This window comes from Cotesia glomerata, linkage group LG1 (assembly GCF_020080835.1).
Source record: "Cotesia glomerata isolate CgM1 linkage group LG1, MPM_Cglom_v2.3, whole genome shotgun sequence".
NCBI lineage: Eukaryota > Metazoa > Arthropoda > Insecta > Hymenoptera > Braconidae > Cotesia > Cotesia glomerata.
In genome coordinates, this window is record NC_058158.1 from 11711916 (window position 1) to 11730367 (window position 18452).

The 18452-nt window shown below is 32.4% G+C and overlaps 1 protein-coding gene across 4 annotated transcripts in view; it reads left to right on the plus strand.

Annotated features, from left to right (window-relative positions):
- The window catches only part of LOC123275307 (protein tiptop), a 198988-nt gene that overhangs the window by 140225 nt on the left and 40311 nt on the right, over nt 1-18452 (plus strand). For 3 of the 4 annotated variants that reach the window (XM_044743331.1, XM_044743333.1, XM_044743332.1), the window contains one exon: nt 16155-16284. The exons of the other annotated variant lie outside the window; for it this stretch is intronic. In XM_044743331.1, coding sequence (XP_044599266.1) covers nt 16218-16284 — 67 coding nt within the window. In that variant the 5' untranslated portion in view covers nt 16155-16217. The remainder of the gene's footprint in view (nt 1-16154; nt 16285-18452) is intronic. 4 annotated transcript variants of the gene reach the window in all.

Here is an 18452-nt window from a genome sequence, read left to right on the forward strand (position 1 = left end):
GGATGGCCTTTAGGGTCAACCGTTTTCCTAATTTTTTTTAACTGGGAAACAGATATTGACAATTGTAGGCCTCAAAAAACTAAAACTCAAATTTTCTTGTATTAAAATATTATTTTTTTCTGTTAAATAAAATCTTTTACTAATTTATAGAAATATAAAAAATTCTGCATTTTATAATCTGCTTTAACCTTTTCTTCAGCAAGTACCAGCCAGTAAAACTCGATCCGTACAAAAAAAACCTTAGTTAAGTAACAAAAACGAACGTCAGCCATATAATAACAGAAGTTAATAATCGTGTGATCGCAAAGTCGACAAGGATCTTCACGATCGCTAAGATACACGCAGCCCAGTATCATACAACACAAACAGAACCTAGATCGTACGTGGTCACGGAAGGCCTATTCGTCATAACATAATTTAAAAGTTATCGCGTCCCTAGCAGAACATCGGGCACATATCCGAGTGCACCACCCTGGGACTATCCCGGTTCCTGGTGCAATATCATCAACCTGTGTTGATATAAGATCTTGAATCGAGAACGCATAAATATGATTCCAATTAACGCGCTTCCGCGTACCGTCCGATTAGATACCTTGTAATTTATACGCCCATAGATCTTTAATACCAGAAATAATAAAAAGAGTACATACACAACCCCATTTACAATAAATAAATAATACTGGTTTCTCGACTTGGTTTGTAACCTACGTATAAATTTTTACCTCTAATCACATACACTCATATACCTCTCGTGAAGCTTAAATTCTTAGACGGAATCCTAAAAGAAAGTGTGTCGTACAGATTGCTGCTCTTATAAATGATGGCAAGGTCGATGCTCGCTCGTGCATTAAGTCGCGGCATTTATCGCGGTTAAACATTGCGGGCATTGACTTGTTCGCTGATCGATAACACTTGGATACGATTAATAAATAATTAAATATCATTTTATAAGATTTTTCAACTAAACGGTATATGCTTGTCCTTTTACTAATCCTTTCCTCGGTTATTTATTGATTGCTTTTATTACCAATCAAATAACTATCTCCTTATCTGCGTCTAAGTCTGGGAGTAAGTGCGGCAATAAGTATCACAGATAGCAATAATAGCAATAAAAGCGGCCAGAAATAAAATAAGTGATTGGTGATAGCGATAATTATTTGAGCTGCCCTCGATCTCACGAGACCGATCCTTGGTATCGATGCACGTCATGTGTGACTTATCCTCTCTCATATGCTTACGAGGCATCTCTCTATGTTTCTGAGCACGCGGAGTAGGATAGTGTGTCTATAAAAAGATTCTGCTGCGCGTATAGTACGTCGACTTATGTAATCGACATATGTGTAAGTGTTTGTTGGTACATATACATATATAGAGGCTCTGCTCTTATGAATGGAGCGCGAAGTATTGCCCCCTTCTACGCTTCCCTATTTACACTTCCCTGGGTTCTTATTCGATCTCTCCACATCCACACACATGACATAAGATGTATGTATATAATATAGATATATGTGTATGTATATAGATGTATATAGTATAGCTGTAGCTACTTAATCCATGACCTATCTCAAATAAAATACACTTGCAATCTTTATAATTTATATATCTCAGTGGCTTGTAATTAAATCCATTTATTATTGCTATTATTTTTATGATTATTATTTATCTTCGGTCGATTAGTATCGAGGCCGTTTAGCGGTGGTAGGTGTTTTTAAAATCTTTGTGCATTGACTTGTAAATATTGTACACCTGTTGTAAATAATGTCTGGTGAATAATAAGTGACCGGTTGTATATTATATATTAATAATAATAAAATAGAATGGATGGGGATAGGAAGAAAGAAGGCGAATGTCTGTGTAGTAAAAAAAGTTAAGAAGCTCAGGTACAAGTATCTCTTGTGTCCGGCTTGGGAGATCGAGTTCCCCAATGTCTTCTCGGATGCCCAAAGTGAAATTCAAAACTCATAAGCTCAAGGATAGTCGACTTTTCCGCTTCTATTCCTTGAGATGTTCAACCACTGTGTAAATCGGTTTAGTTTGTAATAATAGCGATATTATTATTATTGTCATTTATCATCATTATTGTTGCTTTTATTGTTATTAATCTCGAGAAAAAATTCGCGAATTATACCTGAATATAATTTCATATCTGATGGAACAAAAAATAAAAATTTTTTTTAATTTTGTACAGAATTTTAAACAATTCATAAAATTTTTTAATGATAAAGTTTTAATGAATTAATAAATTTGTTTTTAAATCTAGAAATTTTCAATAATTATTATTTAATATTTTTCAAAAAAATTTTTTTAATAGCTATTTTATTGAGTGATTTTTTATTAATCATCGATTTTGTTTTTAATATAAAAAAATTAGAAAAACGGTTCACTCTAAAGGCCATCCCTGCAACTTCCCGCTAATTCAATACCTGGGCGCTTAAAATTGTACTTATGACATTTTTGAGATTTTTGAGCTCAAAATATAATTTATGTGATATTTTGAGCTCGCTGAGTTCAAAAAGATAATATTTCCATGCATTTGAGCTCTCTCAGCTCAAAAGTCTGATAGAAGTTTCATAGAATACTACTTTTGGAATTTTCAAACCGCAATAACTTTTGAATGGATCAACCAATTTTCACGCAGTTGGCGGCATTCGACGCAGTTTTATCATCCTCATAAGTTATTTTCAGGTTTTAATTGATCGAACTAAAAATTTCAGAGTAATCCCGAAAAAACACTTTTTTCGGTTTTCTTTTGTTCATGATATCTCTTGAACGAATCAACCGATTTCGACCAGTTTGGTGGCGATCGACGTGGTTTTTTATTGTCTAGAGCTGATTAGTTTTTGGAATCGATCGGTGGAGCCGTTTAAAAGTTATAAAAAAAAAACATTTGAAAAAATTTTTTTTCTTAGTTTTTTTAAGATTCCTTAAAATCTACTGATCCGAATCAGTTCAAATTATACTCAAAATCTAAGTTTGGTCAAGCTCTTTCAAATGGCACCAACCGCGATAAAATTGAATCAGCCGTTCAAAAGTTATAAGCGGTTCACATACTTTCACACACACACACACACACACACACACACACACACACACACACACACACACACACACACACACACACACACACACACTCACACACCCACACACACACACATACACACATAGTGACAACTTCGCGGGAGTAGTCAGGGAAGTTTCCTAGGACCTCAAAACGTCGAGATCTGATGAAAACTCGATTTTCGAAAAACGGGGTAAAACCAATAACTTCCCGATTTTTGAAAATCTTCGATTTTCTTAGCGGGAAGTTAAAAATTCTATCAATCATTAAATTCATTTTTTTATACAAATTTTTCCGTTAAAAATTAATCACTGCTTTACTTTTTGATTTCATAAAATTTTTACTTCAAAATTATTTTCCAGATAATTTTATTAAATTTTTACAAAAGTTTCAAAATTTGATTAAAAAAATCCTCTTAATTAATTGTTTACACTTCATATAATAATTATAATTTGATTACAATTAGAATGACAAACATAATACCAAGAAACTTCCATAAAATCCATCTGATCGCTAAAGCATCGACATAATCGAAATGAAACCACAAAGCAAATGAGAAAAATGATTGACCGTGTGTCCAACGAACGGTAAGATGATTGACAGATGAGTCCAGTCATCCTCAGGCATTTTATTTTTTCATATAATTTTTTTGTAACATAAGTCCGTCTCAGTCAGATCATCATGGTCCGGAGGATGATTGCCCGGCGATGGGTATTTGTTTCATGACGCAGCATCACCCATCAGCATCAGCCTCAATGAGAAAAGAGTATGTGTATGTATAATACAGAATACACAGAATAGAAGAGAAGTAGACAGTTCGCGACGAGTCACGACTGATGCGACTCGAGTATAGAGCCAATGGGCTGAATAAGGCGATCAGTGTGTTGCGATACAAACTTTTATTATCCACACAAGCAAATAACAACCAATCCTGTATATCTATATATTTATATACCTATATACCTGGTAAGAATGCAATAGTGCGAAGTCATTGTGATCGGTTTGCTTGCCGCAATGGACAAAACACAAAACACCCAGCTACCCCGGGCGCCGTATGCCCCAAAAATAATAACAATAATAATAATAATAATAATAATAATAATAATAATAAAAATAATAAATGATAAATAATAAATGTGCAGTGTGTAAGGACGGGTACGGGTACGGGTGTAGTAGTTCAGTAAAGCAACGCCAAAGATTGATGGCTCAGGCATGACTGACGGTACATCCATCACTTTCACCTCTTGCTCTTCTATATTGTATATTATATTACTCTTGCTCTTGTGAGTGACCAAACTGCATCCATACGATGGATACACCTTGCCAGTATACACCAGACAGAAGCTCTGCTAGTTATTTTTCATCATCCTCGCACCACTGTCTCATTAAATCCTTCAACAGCGAAAGGGTGACTGATAATAATGTCCGTCGCTTTGTGCTGTCACATTAAATAAATAAATAACACTACATACATACATTATATTTTATATTTATATTTTATATTGTTTCTTTAAATCAAGTTGAGTCTGGTTTTTAAAGAGAAAATTTTTATGAAAAATTGAGGACTTCGATGTTCTTTATTTATTATTTAATTCGCCATGAAGTTGAAGCTTCTTGCCGTCATCTATAATAAAAATTATGTAAAAATTCAATAAATATTGAGTACAAGCATACTATAGAATTAATATAGTAATAATAATAAAATATTACAATACATTACAATGCAGTAGAAGTAAAACATAATAGTATAATAGTAAAATGTAATATAGTAATAATAATAATAATACGACGACTGTAAAAATAGACTAATCCCAGCATCATTTTTATACAATGCCTTCATATCATTCATCACCCATATAATCTGACATTATCATTATCATTGAATCACAAGGTAACTTATTCAAAAATAGCAATAGCACGCATTACGAAATTCTTTATAAGTATTTTGATTTATTTAGAATACATTTCACTGGATTTTACAAAATATGGTGGTCAAAATTTTTTCTACGATACTGATAGAAAAATGTATTAACTTTTAATAATTAATTTATTTGGAAACAATTTATTCATTTATTGCATAAAACAAATCGTTTTTTCACTTTAAATAAACATTATATTAGCAAAAGAGTACATTAATTGACAGTTTATAAATTTTTTTGGAGTGTATGTGTCTTGTTTACAAGTAATGCCATAATCTCTTATAATAAAGATATAATACATTAATTAATTTTCACTATAAGAAAAATTCTATAGTTTATAACAAACATTCTATTATTATTCATTTTATTTCCATAATTTTTTTATAATAAAACTTGTAACTTACTTGATCTAATGAAATTTTACTGTTTTTTGAATTTACGAAGTTGTCTAAAAAATATCACAGAAAAATTTTTGTATTGACTATTCTTTTTAGAGTATAAAAAAATGTTCACTAAACAAAAGATTATTTATTACTAAATTATGTTCAATAAACGATCTGTTAACTGTTAAAAAACAATTTTTCAATTTTAACAAACATCGATTGACTATTATTAATAAATAATGATTAAATAATAAATATTAATAAATATTGATTAAATCCTGCTGTCAGTATAAATAAAAAACCAATTCGATAAATTACTCTGGTTTTAAATTGAAAATTTTATTACGGGTCACCCCAATAGAATCCCCAATACAATTATTAGGATTGTTGTGTAGAAGTGTAGAGAAGAATGCATCAGACCTACCGCGATTCCTTTTGGAAATCAGAGAGCCCGGTGATGACCCAGCAATGACGTTGCTTGGTTCTTTTGGCTCATACAGAGATAGCTATTAAAGTGAATATTGGTACGATACGGTCCCCAATCGCCTGTAGCATATAGCCGTATCCTATCGGGGGGATTCAGCCCAGAATTATTGTTACCGGGTGATCCAGAGCCGATAACATCTGGCTTATTGCCTTTTACTCTCCACTACTTACTCTTGCTACAACAGTGTATGCGGTTTGTTAAGGATAATTGTGTCTTATTGATACTTACCTTCTCCGTAAGATCTTCTTCGTCGGTCGGATAGTCTTCCGTTGATGACGTTAACGATATCTATACTTGTGTCGATATTACTGTCGATTGAAAAATAGTCTTACTTACATATGGACTGGAGAGTAAGAGAGAAGCGGTGTTTTTGTTGGAGTATTTATATGTACATGTACATTGTAGATGGTGAGTGGCCAAGACGGATCAATCGGAAGGTTGGTATAAGTTTCCGGTGTTGTGGTCCAGCAAGAGGTTAGAGGCAAGAGGCGAGAGGAGGGCTAGAGAGTAGAGAGCAAAGGAGTTAGCTGATTCTACCAGGGCTTACACAAGTGAGTTGAGCTGTCGCGGTCAGTTTCGGATTGCGCGGGTATGTCACTGACAGCTGGACTACTTGAGAACCGCGTATTGAACTCACGTTCAGTCACGCTCCTTTATACCTACTTAGCTCTAACTCAACTCTTGGTGGCTGCTTCTATTCCATTCCAACCCTTTCAGATACTATTTGGATTGATAAAATGATTTAGTAATATTTCATATAAATTATTAATCGAATTAGACGTTAATAATTACTAAAAAATCAAAAATTAATAATAACTTAATAAAATATTTCCTTAAATTGAAAAAAAAAAATTATTTGAACTACACGGACAGAAATTTACTGTTAAATTTACAAAAAAATTTTAAGGACTCTCCCGTAAAATAAAAAAATTTTTTATGGACTTTACCATACACAGCATGAAGTAAAATTATAATTGGACACATTGTTATTAATGGAAAATTATTATCATTGTTTTATAAGTTTTAAATTTTGGAAAAAATAGATTGTTATTCAGTATAATTAAATTTGTAATAATTTTTTTGATTTAAATTATTTTTTAAGATTATTCCGCTTTACAGTTTATATAATAATAGCTGACAGTAATCACAAATTACGAATTTCATTAAAGTACATTTTTATAAACAACATTAAACTCATTTTTTTTTTTTTTTTTTTGGAATCTTACGCGTCAGCCTTCAGGCTTAGACAGGTGGGATTTTTACGTCCCTTCTTACTATTTATAATACCATCTTTACCTCCTTTCCGCGACTGTGGCCGACTTACAGCCTGTACCCGTATTTGCCTGTGCCTCACCCTTAGCACAGTGATCAAGGAAACCACAGAAACCTGGTCAGGGTATAGTCGGCAAGGGAGCAAGCCTTGGAAATCGCAAAAAAATTGCGACTGCCAGGTCTCGAACCCACGCTTGAGCGACTGTTGTACGGGTAGACTTTAAGACTTAAACCGCTCGGCCACGTAGTCGCTCCATTAAACTCATTGCGTAAACTTTTGTTAGAATAATAAATGTGTAAGACTTTGTTTAAATTAACAGTAATTTAGCACTAACTGATCACCGAAATGTATAATTTTTTATACAGTTGAGAAGTCTTCAATGATTGCAGCGCTGCCTCAAAGTAACTTACATTAATTTTTACTGGCGAGTCATCGGTATATTTTGTTGTAATTTCAGTAAAATCATTTGTTTTTACTGTAATTTTTGACATTAAAATAGTAATAAATAATTATTCACCTTATTAATTTTTTACCAGTATACTACAGTAAAAATTAATGATATTTTTTGATATTGTATTAGAGAATAGTTATTAAAATAATTATAATTATATCAAGAATTGCGGAACTTCTGACGATTCCTGCCATTTTCACCGTAATTTTTAAAGAAAATTTCTTTCTGTGCATATACGGCTACATAAGAAAATTTTTCCTCAGATTTTCTTCTGTGTGAAACACGTGGATCTTCCGAACATAAACAACAAACTTTTACGAGCTAATTTATATAATAACAGGGACGACCTTATCCTTGAGGTATCTAAGATTATTAGGATGTCCCTACGATTACTAACTCCATAAGATGAAAAAGGGTAGAAGCGCATTACGGGCTGTCCGTTGATTGGCCAAATAAAATCTAACCACTCCGTTCTTTTAGCTTAGTGGTCTTTCAACGGGTATACTATGAGCCACGAATTAGATTCCTATCTCAGCTATCAAAACACAAAATTGATGCGTTAAATTTAATACAATACCGATACCAATGTCGATAATCTCTAGGCGAGGAATTTTATGGGCACAAAACTCCTTCTTAGCCCAAGCGTTTACGAGAATCGAAAAAGAGCAAAGAAAATATATATTTGAGCTTAACTTTTATTTCTATTTTGTATTACTTGTATTCTCTGAACCCGAGAGCAGCTCTTCTTTAATTAGTGAGTGATGCTCCCGGCGATGTAGCTCGTTTTCTCGTTCCTCGGCCTACGCTACATACAACACTGTTATGCGCTAAATGGCCGAGCAATATACTTTAACGAAAGCCGAGGATTGAGGATAGAGGGAAGAATAAAAGCAAGTAGAAGTAAAGATGAGAGCCTGTTCTGCTTTCCGAGAGATCTTCAAGGGTCTGATGCTTTTCCAGAAACTTTTACACAGATATACGTGCATGTCGTGAAGCACTTTTACTTGCCAATTACTTGAAACGTTTCGGCTATTTCCCAACAGAATAGAACCAAACGATTGTTCGTCCTCATTCTCGTCCTTTGGTTTTGGCTTCCAATCCTAAGGAATGAAAAGTATAATATGGTAGGCCGGCATTTAGCACTCATTTTTGTTACAATTATATAGAGGATCTAATTTTGGTTGAAAGAAAAATACTTAAAACCATGAACCAACTTGTTAATGAATAGTGATAACTTTACAGTGATTATAGTCTCTAAAGTTAAAATTAAAAATTCACGTATATTCAACCACATTATTTTTTATTTGTTAAAATCTCAGTTTTTGATTCTTATAATCAGAATAAAATATTCTTTAGAATAGATGAAAAATTTTTATGTAAACAATAAAAATTTCGTTAAAATGAAAAAAAAACTGACAATTTAGGATATGTTCAAGTTGAACCTGGAATAATTTTTGAAAAAATAAATTTATCTTAAAATAAGAGAATTTTTTTATAATGCGTTCAATTTCCTACAGAATTATGCATTATCTTTGTCAGTAAATTGCTTGTAAGACAAGATCTAAAATTCCAAAGTTTAAAAATATTTTTTCTCATGTTACCTTCATGGTAAAAATATATAAAATATTTATAAAAAATATATTCTCAATACATGTCAATTATATTCAAAACATCTACGGAAATCTGCCAAAAGTTAATTACTAAAAATATATTTTTATATATCTTCATAAATTTTTTCATAGGGTTAATTGAATGGAAAATGAAAAATTTCTCTAAATAGTATTGTCAAAGGTTCAATTTTTGACAAGATTTTTATTTTAACGTTTTCTGAAAAAATTTCAAGAAAAAAAATTTGTCGATTCTTTTGACACACTCTAATGTAAATATAGTAACTATTACATTATATTGTGTTATAGTCAGTACTCAGTATCATGTACCCTTTTCCTCTTGAACTTCCTCTACCTCCAACTCGTTATCTTAGTAACTATACGGTGTACAGAGCCCGTGGCTAAATAAACTCACGGCTAACTGTCCGAGTGTGGAGAAATCTAGCACCAGCACCAGTATAAGTATTACTGGTAGACAAGAGGGGCTGGTAAAGTCTGCCATGGAGCATCCGAATGTAATTACCCTCCAGATATTCCACCTGCCATTTAGACTCCTGCTGAATATTCTCTCTTTTCATCTGTATGAATAACTTGACAAGATTTTCGCTGAATGTGAGTCTTCATCTTGTTACTCCTACGGTTCAACTAAAAAGAATTAAAAGTCATAAAAAGGAGCAAAAGATAACTTTTTGTTTTATTTTCAGCCATTGACGTTTTTTAGGAAAATTTCTTTAGATCTTGATGAAACTTATCACACTCAGTTTAAAAGATTTTATTTCAGCAAAGTTTAAATATTAGTCAAATTGTTTGAAAAATTTTTTAACCAAAAGAATCAAATTTTTTAAATTTGTCTTAACATACAACTTAAGGTATAATTATCGATCAAATGATGCATTAAAAAAATTTACAACTCAAATTTGTCTGTTTATACATGACACAACATGAATAAGTACCAACAAAACGTCTGTCGGTATTTTACGCTGAAAATGTGTAAAATAAGAGTCGGCGATCTTATAAAAGTAAAAATTAATATAAAATAGATTAAAGTGTTAGGTAGCAGAAAGGAAATTTAGTAGTGAGGATTTATAATAGTCGTGTCGTTTGTCGTGCCTGAGTCTTGTCTTGTCGGTTTTATAAATGTCCCTGAGCAATAAAGACTTTGGATGGATTAGCCGTGTGACTCGGCATACCGAGTTAGAGCTAGAGCCTTCAAGCTCCTCTCCTCCTCTCTTCTTTTCAGGCTGAGGAGAATCTATTCTTGTGATTCTCAACCGGACACGCGCGTCCAATGAATCAATCGTCTTGTATAATAAGTAACGCTATTTACTTACTTAACATTTTTACTCTACACTAATTCTATTTAACTTTGTATGCTTACTCTGATCTATAACATAATATTATAACTAAACCCCTGAAAACCCTCGTTAATTTTGTCGGAGAACGTCATTTCTTCCGAGCTTATTATTTATCCCACGACCCTATAAATCTATTTTATTTTTTTTCTCAACGTATTTTAAAGCTGAAGATGAGGAAAATTCAAGTGGGTTTGTCAGAGTTACATCGATTGCGTCTTCCGTCCCCGTTATATTATGTCTTTTTCCGGCATAGCACTCTGGAAACTGACTACACGTACTCGTCATAAATAGTGTCCTCTCGTCCTGTCCCTACCACTCCTATAGAATTATTATTATTCGAACCAGATACTGAGTACTATACCAGCAACATAAGAGTAACAACTCGTGTTGAAACCGCCACATACAACAGCTTCGACGTTTTCCAATATTCCCACCAACTGCATGCCACTGCTTCCATCTGCGTCCCGAAGAAGCTTCCCGCCACCCTCTACTTCTGCTGGATACTCCAAAAATTCTAAGCTTTCTTTAGGAGCACCGGGTTTTTATTGAGACGAGTACCTTGAGTGACATTTTACAGCATTGATGTTACATATGAAGCTCTCTAAAATTGATATAATATATATTGTCATTAATCTAAAGGTATAAGAAGTTCTAATGCTTACTCTAAGTATTTGGAGATAAGTTGTAAAGATATAGTAGTAATAATGGAAAATAATATTTGAAGTATTTCTGTTTCAGAAACAAATTTTTTTTTAATAATTTATATTTTTAAATCTAAATAATTAAATCAAACAGTTTTTTTAATTTAATAAAAATATATTTTGACAGAAAAAAGCACTGTTCAATTTTAAGAAATTTAGATAAGTTTTTCTGTAAATATTACAGTTATTTTTTCTATCAAAATTTTAGTGATAATACTTTTATAAAATTTTTCTCCTTAAGTTATTTTCTCTGAAAAATAAGAATTTTTATTAAAATTCAGATGTAAAGATTAATATTTTTTTATTTAAATACATTTTTACTAGTCTTAATTGATAAATTTTTTTTTTTAATTTCATGAAATAAATTTTAAAAATATTGAATTTTATTGACATTTGCCATTTTTCAATAATTAAATACCAATAGTATATTACACACCTAGGGAAGTAAAGTAAGAAATGTCTCAGATCACATGTAATTGTCGGCCGAGGCGAAGCCGAGGTTGACAAACATGTGATCTGAGGCTTTCTTATTTACTTCCCGTGGAGTGTATACTATTTTTTTGCTCGATGAAGGCAGAAAGCGGCACTTTCGTTTAGCGCAGCGGGCCGAAAGTTGACGCTTTCTGCCCGACGAGCAAAAGAGAAAATTTTTTTAAAATTTCATAAGTAATAAGTTAAAAAAATTCAGTAATTTATTTTTTTATATTTTTTATTACCAATCGTTGAATAAAATCAGAAAATATTTAAATGATTGTTAATTTTAGTATCAAAAATTTCATCATCATATCGAACAATTTCAGATTTTAGCTATTATTTTTTATCCAAAAAATTATCAACTATACAATAACTTTCCTCAAATTTCAAAAGTAATTAAAATTTTTTCTCCTCAAGATTTTATCACCAACATAATTTAATAACGCGCAAAAAATCAATCTCTAAAACCAACCAACTATCAAATCAATTTTCTCCTCCTAACCCAACAAAACCCAAACATCAACATCCACCGCGTGGGATTGTGTGTCGACCTTTACCTTAACCAGCCGCCTCAGTATACCTCTCTCGGTCTGTAGGTGTCTATGTCGGCAACCCTGACCTGATTTATGGGATTCCCGCGTCTAGTCACCCGACGCATGTTATAGCAGTAAGCAGTAAGGGTGCGCATTCGCCACCCCCTAAACTCTCTGCGGGCTATGCAAGCCATTCCACTTTCTCTCCCTCTCTCTCCACACACTCATTCACCACACCTACATACAGCGGTATGGTGCGTACTTGCAGACAGCTGGCTGAGCAAAGTAAACTTGCTAGAGTTTGCCGAGCAATAAAACCCGGACCCAAATGTAAATTATTATATTCCGGCATTGAGATCTTTAATCAATCAACCCCCGAAATATATTTATTATATTTATATATATACAAGAGACATACGGTTAAAAGACTAATTTATTATCTTAGGTAGGTACCGTTTTTTGACATAATATAAAACACTCTCTCCATTTCGTAGAAAAAGTAGTAGTTCCTCATTTAATATATATATCTATATATCTATATATATCGCTGATGCTGTCAGAGTAAATTTTTTCCTTCATCCGGAAAAATCGGTGTTACACAAAAGCCGAGTGATTTGTGTCGTTGTCCATTCTTTTGAGCTCTTACTACTATTCTCATATATAGATGTATATGTATACGTTTCTTTGTCCCATCACCAAAAGTTCAGTCTGGCTTCTTGTTCTTCTTTCTTTCTCCGATGAATAGTGGCCGGTATACACATCCACAAACACACGTATAAAGTACATGGTGAGCAATATCCTAGGTGTCTATGTCTGTACTCAGTATAAGAGATGTCTCTCTCGCTCTGGAGATATGCTCGGGTAATATACGAGCCCTGCATCTGTTCCCCGAGTGACGCAACGTCCCGCCATAGATCACACCCAGGCTTTTAGAGAGTGAAGGCTGTTAAGGAGAGACCGTGCGAGTAGAGGGTGCTCGTAACTGCACTGAGTAGACTTACAGATAAGAGAGAAAGAGAAGGACGGAAAAGAAAGGACGTTGGGACGTTTCCCCGTCAGGGTGACGTACGGTTACTGTTAAACTCCCTGGCGTCGCTCCGAGCTACTACACTACCTATAAAGAAAAACGTATAAGGAAACAAGGATAACTGAGTGAGCAGCAAGAGAGGAGAAGAGAAAAAACGCTCCACCACCAACAAGTACTAACAGAGTACAGAGTACACCTCAAAGTACCGGGGGTGGACGCGCACTACTTCTGGCTCCGGGGATTGCTACTTCTTCTCTTCTTATTCTTCTTCTTCTTTGAAAAGTCGTGAGTGCTACAAGATCTAGTAGAACCTGTCAGGACGACGAATAGCCGAGACTCATCGCAACATCACAAGTGTAATGGTCGAGAGAGTAATATACGATGAGAATTTTATGCTAATTATTACATATAATGATATAATCATATGATTCGTAGCTTTTTAAAACGTTAATTGTTGATAAGTTTAATCATTATGCTAAAAAATATATTTAACACTGCACAAAGTCATTTTTCGCAATTTTTTCAGTACAATAGCAAGCTGATATTCAATATTTATTGTTTGTATTTTATTGCATTTTATTGTATTTTATTGTATTTTATTAAGCGCGAAGCGCGCAAGTATGCTCTACTCTCGCCTAAAAATCGTGATTTCGATTAAAATGTGATTTTCATAATTTAAACGAAAAAAATTATGGATAAAAAGCATATTGAAATAAATAATAGTAACTACAGAACACGTTAAAAAAATTTTCTTATCGATTAAATAAGATTTCTCAGAAAAAACTCGTTTTTCTGATGAATTAAATGAATAAGAGCGTGGTATTCACGGAAGCTATGGGCTTGATAACACCACAACTTTGTCAAAAATCACTCACGATTCAATTTTTTTTTGTTTTATTCCTGAGGAAGTTTATCAAAACCCTTGTGAAAATTGCGTGTCAAAATAATTCCGTTTCGATACAGTTAATGTTTTTTGATTGTCAGTTCGGTGACTTTTTCTGCGATTTCGGCAGCCATATATATTATTTTTCATAAACAAAATTGAAATAACTATAAACAAGCAGAAACTATACATACATGATGGTATAATTACTAACTCTTTCATCATCTGTTAAAATTTTTCTTTAGTTCGACCTACAGAGGGGATAATACTACTCGCGGGAAAATTCAAATTAAAAACGAATAATTTTTGTTATGATCTAAATAATTTATGAATGACATGAGCGCTTCAGGCATGCTTATTTGGATTTTCCAAACTTTTTATTATTTTCCTTTGGAATTTTAAACGTTGAACAATATTTATAATTTAGATATTATTATTTATTTACAAAATACCCGAGTTGTAAATTTAGATGCAATCTTTAGCAAGTGTAATTACGTGACGCTGGTAATCGACACTTTAAATAAGTAATTATTAAAACGCGGGAAAAAGTTAAATAAATACTTGATGAATAAATATTTAAATTCTGTTTAAATAAATTCATTTTTTTTTTAATTCTACTTAAAGATCTTTAGCAGTGATTCCAGTTAAATATTTATTAATATTAATAATATTATTAATGATTTATTGACTAGATATATATTGAGGAGAAAATGCTCGAGAGAAAGAGCTAATAAGAGTGAGCGCAAGATCTCTCCTGGTATATCTAGCTTATGACCAACTTGCTTAGTACTTGTCCTCGATGCTTTAATCTACAGTACTTATCCACTAAATTAAAAATATGTAACCTTTTAAATGACAACCGTGATTTTTTACCTCCGCGTATATTATTTAATTGTTATAAAAGAGTCATTAAATTATAAGTATAAAGAAGAGGGTGAGTTTTTAAATGGTTGATGCTGGCTGTTACTGTCTGGTAAATATTTTTACCTGTCATTGCAATAATTGTTGTATTTTACCAGTGATTATTTATATTACTAAGTTAATTTTATGTAGGATTAATAGTTGTTTTATCATATAGCCGATAATAATTAAATGAGTATAAAATAATATTAAAAATGAAGGATAGGAATCATAAGCATAAAATTTTCAGCGTATGTACTGGTGTCGCTTTACTCGATGCAACCCTAGATGAACTATCAACATTACGAGAATGAATCTTCGACCGAGGAATAGAACCAGCCTGGTACTGGGTTCAGTGCATGAGAGCAGAAGTAACGTATATGCCAGAGGTGAAGTATTTATGATGCCAAACATTTTTACTTCCTGTTGGAGGCTCTGATGTCGGTGATAGCCGGGGCAGGAAATAAGGACTAGAGAGCATGAGTTAATACCAGCTCCAGGCATTTATGTTTTTTAAATTCTTAGCCATAATATAGTAGTATATTATGCTCCACGTGTGCTATAGGATGTATACAGTATGTATGTAAATTATCGTCAATTGTTGGCGTGCGTAAATCGTGAGATGAAGAAGATACCGAGCAAGAAAAGGTGATACGGTTAGGTCTCATGAAAATGCTTCTGTTTCTACAAAAAGGTTTTCCTCGGAAAGAAACAAGAAGAACGGGCGTTTTATCGGGTACCCTTATACCTATTAACGTCCTTTGCTCCCCTCAAGTCCCTGCAGAGTCTTTGGCACCCCAGCGAGTGACGTAGGGCGCGAATTAAAGCGGCTCATAAATATCTGAAACAAAGGCGAGCGTTTTGGAGGGTGCCATGCCGGTCCCCGCTAAGATATACGTCCTCTTCGTTCTGTTAGTTGCTCCCGTTGCTACTCACCCCCTCGGCAAATCGCGAGGGTGAATGTCCCTTTATATTTATATTTATATTTATGGATATCTTCATAAATACGTCATGCACGAATTTTATGGTTATTGTTTTTTATTTTAAACAACTGCTTTTACTTATTTATTTATTTATTGGTTTTTTGTTTTTGTTGATTTCAGGTAAGTAGTGGTCTCCAATCGTTTGAAAAGCAAGCGGCCGATTCGCCGCGCCGGACGGAAGATATGCGCAGCAAGCAGCAACCGAGGCCCTCCTTCCGGTGGCCGCAACAACGCGGTGATAACGTTACCGGTAAATATTAACTTCCTTCTCTCTCAATCAATCTCCCTTTTTTGTGTTACATGGTCTTTGATATTTTAAGTACTTTTCATTTTAATCCGATTCTTACTGATCGGTTCCATTTCGGGAGAAAAATGTCTTCAGAATTTGATTTTTTTACTTCAATTTCTGGATAAAATTTAGGTGAAATAAATTTTTTTTTATTTGTTCGTTTTTTTATTGATTAGTTTAACAATTAAGAATTCGCATTTCAAAAAAATTTTTTTTTAGTTTAAAGTTTGAGTTTTCATAAATTGAATCATTAAAATGATTGAAGTGATTTTTAATAAAAAATGGAATAAGGAAAAAATGGAAAAGTGGAATAAAATATATGTAATAGTTTATCTTATCATTATTGACCGGTAACTTCACAAATATTATGAAACTCCATAAAAGAAACTCAAATTTTTTTTATTTTTATTCAATAATTTTTATACTTTTAGATCTTTAGTTAATTTCCTAAAAAACTTTGTTAAAGAAAAAGATGAGAACAAAGTAAACATTTTTATAATTCGCTTAAAAACATGAAATTTTTAATCTGGAACAAGATAATGAAACATTATTATTATCTTTATGCAATATATTTTTCTAAAGACTGGTTTTTATAATACTATAAATCTGAATTTTGTTGGCTATCCAGTCTATTGCACGAATTTTAATCTAATTATTTATAATATCGCTAGCCTGTATTCCCTCCAGGCATAAACAATTTTTAAAATTCGTTTATAAATTTGTCATTAAAGGTAAATTCGTGCAATAGACTGGATAGCCAACAAAATTCAGATTTATATTATTATTATCATTAAAATATGAAGTATCTAAAAAAATATTTTAATTAAACTTTTTTGAAAAAATTCAATTGTAGTTTATTTTTATTTTTGGTACATGTTATTAAATAAATGTGCTAATATGTTAAATTCTAATTTACACAGAAAAAAAAATTGACAAAGCGAAAAAATTGTAAGGAAAATTGAAGTTGTTTTGGTGCAAGAAGAAATTTTCTTGACTTGAGAAAATTTTACTTCATATAAGATTAATTTGTTCATTCTAAATATTTTTTTGATTTTTTTCCTTCTAAGTACTAACAGTAGTAATGAACTGCTTATATCTTCGACTTGAAAATTCTTGAACTTGGAATAGAATTCTATAATTTTATAAATATAAAAAATGTATTCATTAAATTGTACAATTACAAACAATGATTTCAATATTGAACAATCGAAACTCACTGAAAAAATCATCAAGGAATTTATAATTAAGTTTTAGTTAAAATTAAAATGTATATGAGTGTCTTCTGCAAATAAACATCTTACTTATATAAATATCATGTGACTGCTTTTTTACCACGTAATATTACCAGCAATTACTTTCATACCGTATTAATTCACTTTGATATTGTTTAAAAAAAAAAAACTTGACACAAAATCCAAACTTGTTTCTTGAAGATAAAAACAATCAATAAATTTCTTCTTTCAGATTTTGAATTAGTTCAATAAGTAGTATTAAAAATTAAAAATAAAGAGTACTCAAAATAAAAGTCATTCTGCCGTAATACATCTAAATACACATACATATATTCTGAAGCTAGCCATATAATGTCAACGTCTGCACGAATGTTATTTATCCGTAAATTTTCCAGCTAAAAATTTATTTTGCACGTGCGAGCGCGTCTAGTTCGTGTCAGTTGGAAATGTCGCGTCTATTTGACTTATTCACATTCATATATATCCTTACATTCATACACATTTATATATTTATATTTATACACACATCTGAGTTTATTATTATTTTTTAGTCCAAGTGACATGTCAGACGTTTTTGTGTATATGCTTTATCGTGTGATATGCTAAAAGAGTTCCATGGACAGTATGAAAACAAACGCTGCACTCGCGTGAGTCAACTCTGAGTTGATGCAATTTTTTCAAACGATCGATCTGCCTGCCATGTACACGAGGCAGCCATAAATAAGTCCCAAGTCGATGCTTTCATTTATTTTTTTTTTCTTTTAACTTCTTACTTAATTTGCTATCGCGCTGTTATGTATGCTGTGTACTGTATTAGACTCGAGGAACGCGAGAGTGGGAAATTTGTAATCAGATGACTTGCTCGAAAGTTTGAGTCCGTGGTTTTCCCGTTCAATT